This window comes from Buceros rhinoceros, unplaced genomic scaffold (genome assembly GCF_000710305.1).
Source record: "Buceros rhinoceros silvestris isolate BGI_N320 unplaced genomic scaffold, ASM71030v1 scaffold1593, whole genome shotgun sequence".
NCBI classification, from domain to species: Eukaryota; Metazoa; Chordata; class Aves; order Bucerotiformes; family Bucerotidae; genus Buceros; species Buceros rhinoceros.
The window spans coordinates 25,943-36,528 of NW_010401592.1; the positions used below are offsets into that span (position 1 = coordinate 25,943).

The window sequence follows — 10,586 nt, forward strand, 5'->3', positions numbered from 1 at the left end:
CCTGCCATAAAAGTGATTTTTCAAGAGACGTTGTTTTCAAAACCTTCCTTTATGTATCACGGCCTCCCCCATTGCCTTGCTGTTAGTGTTACAGATTGCACGTGGTGTGAGCTGACACGCTTTGTGTCTGCACTGCGCTGTGTGCAGGACCCTTTGATCACTGCTTCACTTGATTAGGAAACGTTCAGAACAAGAATTTCTTCAGGGCACCATACATATACTACATACATATATACATATATACTATGTACATATATACATATGTGTATATATACTATATATATATATACATATATACAAATACCAAAACTGGAAGACCATCACTTTTTTTTGGTGATAGTTTGTTGAAAGGGCTGCGTAGATTTTCCAAATGTTTATTCAAACTATATATTGCAATTTTAACCCACAGAAGATCAGATTTTATTTACCAAGCCGTGCAATTGCCTAAGGGACATTTTATAGCTGAAAAGAATTTATTCTGAGGAGCAAAATCATACACCACATCAGGGTAGAACTGCATTTACATGTGTGTGTATATATGGGGTGCTCGTTTGTAGTAAGTGAAGGAGAATTCCTGGCTTTAGTAGCTTAGAGGTAGAAGATTAAATGAAGTAGTAACTAGTAACAGTGTAGGAAAATTATGAAAAATAAAATCAATGAGACATGCATTGTCTTCCAGCAGAATTGACTGATGTGTAAAGAAAACTTTGGCAGAGCAACCAAGGTTTTCTTCGAGTCTGAGGAATTTCATAAACTGTTTACTATGGTTTATTAAGAGTTTACCTTAAAAAAAAAAAGTTTTATTTTTTTTTTAAGGAAAACATAAATGGATCTGGTTTTAAAGATCTGAAAACAGTGGATTCAAAATTACTGTGATAAAATTAATCTCATTACACATTTAAAAAATAAAAGCCAATTTCTTCTCTTTGTAATGCGTGTTTAATTCTCTCAGTGTAAATTGTTGAAAAATTTCATTCCTGAAGGTGATGATAATGTTGACCTGGCAGGCCAGCTAATTCGTTTTAAATGATTGCAGTTTAATGTTTGTGTTTTGGACTCTCTGTTTTCAATTTGTTAGCATTTACGTGATCTCATCAAGACACGTTTTTTCACATGTTCCATTGTCCACAACACCAATTAGAGTTAGAATTGCATCCATTGCTCACTTGTTACTAGGAATAAACCCGTATTTTTACAACATACCACTCCGAAAAAGGATGTATATAATATTAGATAATACAATCATAGTTTGCAGTCTTCATGCATGTTAGACGTCAAAAGTGAAAATCACAAGTGCATTTTGAGAAGATGAAACTGTTTTCCAAATGTTGCAACTAAGAAAAGTATGGGCTAAGGGTGGAGTTGACTCTGTGATTTGGCCATTCACACAGTGACACACTTCACTCCTGTGTCTGAAGGAATTTACTCTTTCCATGAACTATGTCTGTGTTGTTTTGGAGAACAATGCAGTGATAAGATTTCCTTTGCCACCTCTGCCAGTTGTTTCAAAAGGAAAAAAACAAATATCCCTTTAATCACTCTCTTGTCATCAAATCAGTTACTTTAGGACTCCAGGACACACAGCGGTTCCACCACTTCAAAGAAATCTGTAAAATTGCCCCTTCTCAACTTTTTCTAAACCAGTGCAAGTTCATCTTGCTCGTATCACTTCAGCTTTTAGTATTCTCCCATTGGTTCTGTAATTCCTTAACGGAGCTGAGTTAATTTAAGAGTATCCATACATAAAACAGCCCTGGAGACTGGCCAGACAGCTGTTTGAAACAGCTGTACAAGTCTGAGAAGTTCCTGTCCAGGGGTTTTCATTATCAGCCTCAGCTGTGATGCCAGAATTAATTTTGTTAGTGCTCCAGCTGCTCTTTCTTCTGCTATTATTATTCTGCTGTTTATTAGTGTCATTAAACCCTATGTCATCGCAAAGTTAGCAAGGTTACTTTACACTGCTTTTACCAGTCATCGAGTCTAACCCAGCTGACTTTGCCCCAAAGAGGGTTGTGAGCACTCATACAATATCGAAGAGCGTAACACAACTACCTTTAAATCTTGTCTTTCTACCTGTTTAGTTTAACTGAATTAATTAGTTCAGTTAGTTAATTCAATTAATCCCCTTTTATTAAAGCATTGAGCTCTTCACATCAAGCAGACAAAGCATTTATTGTTAGTAAAAACTCAGATGTCACAAATAAATCGTTAGGATTCATGATCAAAAGAAAAAGAAGACTTTAAAGTAGGTAGGCCAATTTATTACAAAGTTAGCTACATGAAGAATAACAATGAAGTATCTCTTACATTTGTACGTGGCTCTAACCCTGTTTATGAGATGCTGTAAGCAGTGTTGGACCTAACTGTAGGGGATGAATGGTGAGCTGCCAAATAGCTTATAGGAAATGCTGACTGGAGCAGTAATGTGATTCCATTGACACTACTAGAAAGATCAGCGTACCCTCTGTGGAAATACCAGCCAAAGAGTTAGTGCGTGCAAACTAACGGAGAGATTCAGCTTTGTTGTGGCTTTCAGCACAATGCTCTGTGTACCTTATCCCAAGGGTATGCTTTAGGCAAAGAGGTAGATTTATGAGAGTGGGTTTCTATAATCTTGACCAGTGCGATACTTACAAAGGCTATTTAGAAGTTAGAAATGTAAACTGGTTGTAATTAACAAACCCAAAGGCATTCTTAATTTATTTCTCTGGCTTCAGAAAGTGTGTTAAAACATGTTCATTATTATTGAAACAAATAATGAAGTTCCAGTTTTCATTAGAACATAACCAGAACAAAACGCTTTTGAAGTTTTTTTCAAGTAGGAATCAAAAGTCTGATTTTTAAGGGGCAGCTAAAGTGATCCAGCAACTTCCCCATTCAAAAGGCAGCCCTGTGCGCCCTTGGCCAAGGCTTCTGCCTTCCTTTCCTTTTCTTGGCACTAGCGATCATGGCTTCACGGTCAGTGGGTTCAGCTGGCTGCCCTGACAAAGAACTGCTCTTCGCTTCTGTTCTGCTGCCCCTTGGGTTAGGTCTCTGCTAGATCAGCCTGATAAACTGGCTTGCCCAGTAATGACACAATCCTCACGTCTGATATAAGGGAAATGGTGCAACAGTAGCAGAGGGAAGGAAAACCGCCCATTTGTGATGGGCGCTCGCTTTTAGATCAGCTAATCTGTCCCACGCCTGCTGTGTCATGTGAAACCATACCCTGCAAGGCATGTCTGCTTGGTGCGGTAGCCCAGGGTGTCATGTAGCCTCATATCAACCACTGATTCTCCCCTCACTTCACAGCATGTTTAAAGGGTCTTTTTTTTTTTTTATTTGTTTGCAATTCTTTATTCTTCTTTCACTATCTTTTGTACTATTAATTACTAGTTTTGAAAAGTGTTCCAGGATATAAAGTGTGAAAAACTTTGCATGAAATTTACTTTAAACTAATAGCATCTTGCAGGAGTGTCTACCTCTTTTAATGCATATACCTGCTAAATTTCTTTTTAAGCGCAAAGAAAAAGGTATGTTTTGGCATTTACCTAAGATCATAAAGCTAGAGCATTCTTAGCTGACATTTTGTTTGCTGTACTGCCTCACGGCTGTAACATTACATTCCACAAAAAGATCTGCATTTAAGCTGTGGTAGTCCTTACTCTTAATGGTTTCTACTTTCAGACTGAAAATGTAGAGAGAAGGTGCAGAAATGTAGCACTCGAGGCTCAGTTTAGTGGCTCCCAGCTTTAGACTTGTAGGGAGAAAAAGAATTCTCCTGAATGTAGCACAGCCAATGGGATAAATTTGTTTCAGAATATTTTACAGAATTAAAAAAAAATCTTACCTGCTCCAGAAAGTACAGCTAATAAAACCCCAGCCTCCAGAGGATGTGAGTGAATAGCAGAAGAGCTGGGGATTTCTTTTTCCTTTGGAAAAAAGCGACCGGGTTAGTTTGATTTGTGCCTCCATGTGGTGGACAAAGCCCATCTAGTCGTGGTCCGAGCCGTGTATTAGGCAGATGCAGTTCTGATGAGACATCACTGGAAATTAAAAAGTGTCTGTAATACAATGAAGGGAATTTGAAAATATGTGAACTTTTTAAGGAAAGTACCTAAGCCTTCATTCATCGCTTACATGAACAAACCACTCTAGTGACACTGTTACAAAGGTGGTTTCTCTGCTGGTGTGCTGCTGGAAAGATTGCTGGTTCTGCGTACGCTGTCTGGTACTCCCAGCTATTTTATTTCCTAAAGGCTTTCTTCTCTCTTCACCTGCATAACGTTTGTCAAATGTTATGTTTAAAAGCATTGTTCTTAGGAAAATAGTAAAGGAAATAAATATTCTGGGGTTTATGGCAAAAACAATTGTGACCCTATTAGCTAGCAGTTCTTACAAATCATCCATAGCCTTGGCTTTGCAAGGTACTTCTGTAACAGTGAATGTACACAGCGGGTGGAAAATCTAGTTAAATCACACTGAGACAGACAGTAATCTTCACAGCAGGTGGGGGCGTTCGTTCCCAGATACTGGAGGGAATATTCCATTACATTCCACTTGATTTTCAAGCTGTATTTCTGCTTTGGCAGTGGAAGTTATTACCTGTACTGAGAGATTTTAAGAATGCTTATTTCATAGAAGCTGCAGCCAGCTGAAGAACTCAGAATGTAGGTGTTCTGTCACTGGAAATTCCTAGAAAATATGAATGAGATTGCAGATAAAGGGGAGGACAGGCTGCATATTTTAGGAGCACTGGAGCAGGAACAGATGCACACTGTCAAGAAGCAGGGAAGTGCAGTCAGTCACTCCTTGTACAGCTGTGCTGTGTCTCCACCTGGATTATGAGGAAGGATTCGAAAGCCGACTGTACTTACCAAGACCAGGGAAGGTCTAGCCTGCATGCTTTTGAAGGATGGCTGTATCTAATGGTATAAAAGGAAATAATCGTTACCATATCAAAGCAGAATGAATTGAGGAAGGGAAAAATCTTAAATCCAGCACCCAGAAAAAAATGGCTGTGCTGTGAAACTTGTTGGAATGTATTCCGTAAACAAACATCTGAGTCTAGTCATGTGCTCTATGGATCCTTATTGCTGGGGCCGTAAGTGAGGTTACAGTCACATGCGTGTTTGCAGGACTGAGTAATTTCCCAAGCAAAATCTTGAAAAGGGGATCTAAATAAATGGGACATCTGACACTAGGCTTAAAAAAAATATTTAAAATGTACTGTAGGTGATAATGCCGGATTAGAAAAAGACATAGTCTGAATAGCTAATGGATTTCTTCAAGACTGCACCTCTGGGCTTTATTTAGGAAAATTCATCCCAGTGAACTGTCAGGAATTTATCCGTTTTATGTGAGACACACCCCCCCCCTTTCACCAAGGGTGTTTGAAATGTAATCATGTTTTAGGAAGATTTTAAACAAAATAATTTGTTTCTAATTTCATCTGCTTTCCTTTTACTGTAGCTGTAATTCTTCAATTAAGCTCATTATGGATCTTCTCTAAGTGGGAACCTGCCCATACTCCATGCTCTTAACTTTTAATATATCTGTAATATTATATAATGTATATAAATATATACACATACATGTTAAGAGCTGACGTTGCAGGTATTTCCTCAAATTATTTTGTTTCAAACTGAGACATATAAACAGATTTAAAATGGAAGGCTACTTCCTATCAGTAGGATAGTGCAATTAAAAGACTTTGACTCTGCTTTTTTTTTTTCAACATTACTTGTATTTACAGGTCTCGGGTTTGTTGTTTCTGAAAACAGAAGTGCTCCAAACAAAATAGTTTAAAATGGGTTCATATACATGACTGCTTTTGATTTAAAAGCACATGTATAAGGTTTCAGATACAGAAGACCTAAAAATTTGGTTGTTTTTTTTTTTATTTAAAAAAAAGGAAAATCTAAGAACAAAGCAGTGCCGATAGCTGAGTATGTGGTGGTTTTCATCAAGCCTAATTCGAGATGCTTGAGATGTTTCTGAAAGTTTAATCTTGGCACTAACAGCTGAGAATGTAGTGATAAAAGTCATAAGACTCATGATGCAGATTCTGCTTTATTGGTCCACACCCCAGACTCAGACGTCTTTGAAAAGTTTGAAAGATTACAGTAATATTTAATTTCTGAAACTACGTTGGGAATGTTAGGGAAAAAAAAGGAAAGATGATCATTTAGATAAGCCACAAAATATGTGATCTTCTGAACTGTGCTTAGACAAGCACAGCAGTGTATCTGCTAGCACACGTCTGGACTAATCCTCTGGTTCCAAAGCTTATTTTTACCCATCACTCTGCAGTTGTTAATGATTTGTAATGGGAACAAAGACAATCGCAATTTGGCGATTTTTCTGTGATTATATAAACATACATTTTGTTTGTTTTTCTGTTTTAAAGGAGAGGAGAAATTCTTCATGGGTTTTGCAGGGTTTTTTTCTTCTAACCTTTTTCAAGACAATACTGAAAAAAATGAGAGCATTTTCATTGAAAATTCTGTTGGTGTTTTTAGTCATTTAGATATGCAAACCCAAAATTTCTATTTATAACTCTGAGATGCGTGAAAAGCCTGGAGAAAAGGCTGTCACCAGTTAAAACGTAAAACTTCCAAACAGTCCTGCAGCAAAACCAGTCTTGAGAATCTCAGTTAAAAAAAAGTAAGAGGGAAGGGGAGAATGTAGGAAATGGAAGACCACGAACTGTTAGTGGAGTCTTAAAATATGATTTAGGGATTAGCAAAGCAGTGGGCAACAGCTTGCAGAACATAGAAGCTACTTGCCCCAGACCTCCCTTTAAACCCAGGCAGTGGTATCAGTCGTTTGGATGTCTTTTTGGATATAACTGTCTTTTTTTGATCATGTGTTTTAGTCTGTGTGAGAGTTTAAATTTGGTGATTTTACAGAACCCATCATATTCTGCAAGCAGGAACCATGTCAGAAATAAGAACGGCTAATGGGTGTACATGAAGCTGCTCAGCAAATCTGGCATTCCAATTTTCTGCTCATGATGGCTTCTGCCTATAAATCTCAAAATGCTCTTTGCTAGGGATCTGCCACTCTGAAATAATTTCTTTCCATTTCTGGTCGTTTTTTTTCTATTTTCACCATTCTCGGTTTTTGTCTTCACCGTTTACAAGATAAAAACCTGCATTTATCAGATGCACTGAAGATGCGCTGGTTGCCTTCATTGTGGATTTTTCTCAGGCCCTAAACTTCCCTAGACAGTTGTGCTTCTGTGGGAGTCTCTCCATGGATCTCGGGTCACTGAATGATTTGGAGGACACTTGGGTAATCAGTAGCATTCCAAACTCCAGCGTATCTAACTCTGTGTAGTTTGTTCTCTCCTAAACTCAGCTGTTGATCAAGCTAGTCTAATGCTTGTATCTTCCGGTATTTCTTTGCTCTGTGTACACCTTAGATTATGAAAATGCCATCCAGATACATCCCAATGAATTCGTGGTCTTTCTGTCAGAACATGAGGAAAGCATGGTGCATTGCGTAAAATTCTGCTAGAGATCTCTCAGCCCTTACTCCGCTGATGGATGTTGGGGCTGGGTGTCTCCTGTACGTCAGTTCTTGCCTCCCTAATCTGATCCTAAATTAATTTTAAAATGCCCTTAAATTGTTTGTTCTCTAAAGTCATGGAGGCAAGACTAAACATTTCACAAACTCTGCTGTTGATGTGGAGAATTTGTCCTGTCACTTTTACCTATCTGTTTTGCAGAAGCCTCTTCTGATGAGTGATCCTCTGACAGTTCCGTTTCAGATTCATGAGTAGCGGGCATGTCTATGGGCATAATTTCCAGTTTATTATTCGTTTGTTTGTTTAATAGATCTCTTTTCAATACATCATTTACCTATCACTAGTGACTGGAGATTTCCTGAAGTGAAAGGTTTCACTAATAATTGTGCACATGGAATTCCAGTTGTAAGAGGCTAAAATTATACACACTTTTTAAAGAACTGTCTCTTTAAAAGTCAGGTCTTATTTCAGAAAGATTGCTGGTGGCTCCAATTTCGCTCAGACTTCTTTGGCATGTCATTGGGAGGCTAGGGTGAAACTTCTTTCTATATATATTTTTTCCTCTAAGCCCCTGCTAATAAGTTATTCCAATAGATTTTCTTTAATGGATTTTCATCTTCTTACGGTCTGAGTCTATGGTATTTTTCATTACTGTTTTCAGCTGTTTAAATTACTAAATGTAATTCTCAGTTCTTATGATTTAAACAAAATCGTGTGGGTGTATAAACCTTTCAGAAGCTACTGCCACAATCCAGTTGTATTGTACAGTAGCGTATAAAGTAGGTCATAGTTTGTTCACTGTTGTGCTGGACCAGCCAAGTCTCAAGCCAGAACATCAGTCCTGTGCATTGAGGGAAAATTGTGTCTATTATCCACAATAGATGGTAAAGATGTTTGAACTTGATGCATGTGTAAATAGGATGAAGGCCAGTCCTCAGGTGTGCCATCACAGTTTTGCAGGTTTTTGAGTAGTCCATTCCCCGGAGCTAACTGAAGCGGTAAATCCAAACACATTCGAAGCCAGCACTTCCTTTAGCCCGCATCTGCGCCTCAGCATTGCAACGCAGCTGTGGCCAAGGAGCTGCCTTCCCCAGGCATGTGGCAGATAAATAGGTGACTTCATTGCAGAAGGAGTAGCCAGTCAGAGATACCGGTTGTGCTAACGTCTTCAGAGCAACCCCCACCTCACTGCCGCGGAAATTCATCACAGTCTCCACTAGTGCTTATTGTTGCAGTGATGGTTACGGTGTCCTGTGATTTAGAACATGCGACTAAAGCAGTTTCATTGGGTTCTGACTGTATTAAAAAAAGGAGTGAAGAGACTGAAACATAGTGCTAACAAATTCAACTGTCCTGACGTGACCTATATAGATAGAAACTGTAATACTGGAAATAAGCAAGAGGTGAATTTTTTATTTTTAACTTACACTCTTATAGCACTTAAGGGCCTTGGTGCTCTATGCTCTCTTGGAGTAGGACTTACTACAGGAGCTGATGTTTTAATACTCTATGAAGTACCACGATCATGCTGCCAATGATCATGATTGTGTCACTTCTATTTAAATCTTATGTTGCACCTCCTTAAATTGCTGATTATTCATTCTCTGTTGATAATTTTCACACATTCTGTTACACAAACATCTTGGGAATTAAGGTGTTTGTAATTTTCCTGGGAGCTGAATCCAGCCTCCAGTGAGAATGGTTTTCTTGGCACTGCTCTGAGACTGGCAACAGCTCACAGTTAGTGAGCTCGCAGCTCACTGCGTAACTGGCATCCTCAGGCAGTTTGTTCTGCCTGGTTATGTCCATACGCCTTTCCCCAGCGTGCAGGAAATCTCTGTAAAGAAAAAGAGATGGCTTCCACGCAGTGGAATCACAGTTCTGCAATGGCAGGAATCTGCCAGCAGAACTGCACCCGGTGACTAAGGACACAGAAGGATAAAACGGGAACTGTGCTGCTGAAGTTCAACTTCTATTGTTTTTTAAAAATGCAACTGAAAATAGAAATGGGTCTTTCTCTTGCTCTGTCGAACAAATGAAAAGACACCTAAGACTGTAGTGGTTAAAATTCAGCGTATGAATGGCAGGGTTGTGAGCTGGTTATGCATATTGACACTTACTCTGCTTTTAGATATGTGTTGTCTGGAAGAAATGGGCTGGATTATCAGCTAGTGGATGTTGTTCTAAACTTCATGGGAGTTACACCACCATAAAAATAAACACCTTCTGCAGGCATTTCAAAATATTTTATGCAATTTGGTTCAGTTTGAGGGGTCACAGCCTGAAAAATACATTTTTCCTATGGAAGTTTCTAGAGAAAAGTCTTGGCCAGGCAGCGTCTTTCTCTGTCTTTCTAGTTTATCTGAATCCTGAGGACATCTTACTTTTCTATCTGCATAGGAAGAAAGTAGATGTCGAAAACTATTTAAATAACCTCCTGAAATCCAGATTCATGCTGACAACCTGTGCTTCCTGGTTAGCGTGATGAGATTTGGAATTGTTATGCTTCAGTAACACAGGTTATGATAAGACATGGAAGTTCCTGACTAAAAGCACTGCTAGCAGCTACCTAAAACACCTGCTCTTTTTAATATGAAACAGTGTGTGTGAGCCCTGGGGTTTTTGAACTTGTTGCAATTTTAATGAAATATTTGCAAAGGCCAGCCTCATCACATCAAGGAATATTAGATGCTATCTTTGGTATCAATACAAGGTGGGGGGTGAAGGGATTGAGAGCAGCCTTGCAGAGACGGACTTGGGGGTACTGGTGGATGAAAAGCTGGACATAAGCTGGCAATGTTCGTTCACAGCCCGGAAAGCCAACTATATCTTGGGCTGCATCAAAAGCAGTGTGGCCAGCAGATCGAGGGAGGTGATCCTGCCCCTCTACTCTGCCCCGGTGAGACCCCACCTGCAGTGCTGTGTCCAGCTCTAGAGCCCTCAGCACAGGAAAGACATGGACCTATTGGAGAGGGTCCAGAGGAGAGCCACGAAAATGATCAGAGGGATGAAGTGCCTCTGCCTTGAGGACAGGCTCAGAGAGTTGGGATTGTTCACCCTGCAGAAGAGAGGGCTC

At 39.2% G+C, this 10,586-nt stretch overlaps 1 protein-coding gene across 1 annotated transcript in view; it reads left to right on the forward strand.

Annotated features, from left to right (window-relative positions):
* Window positions 1-7,500, forward strand: part of IQCK (IQ motif containing K) — a gene marked incomplete at its 5' end in the record, with an annotated part of 32,356 nt that extends 24,856 nt beyond the window's left edge. Inside the window, one exon of the mRNA XM_010132309.1 lies at window positions 7,406-7,500. Within this exon, the coding sequence (XP_010130611.1) occupies window positions 7,406-7,500 (95 nt within the window). The remainder of the gene's footprint in view (window positions 1-7,405) is intronic.
* Between the last annotated feature and the right edge of the window lie 3,086 nt (window positions 7,501-10,586).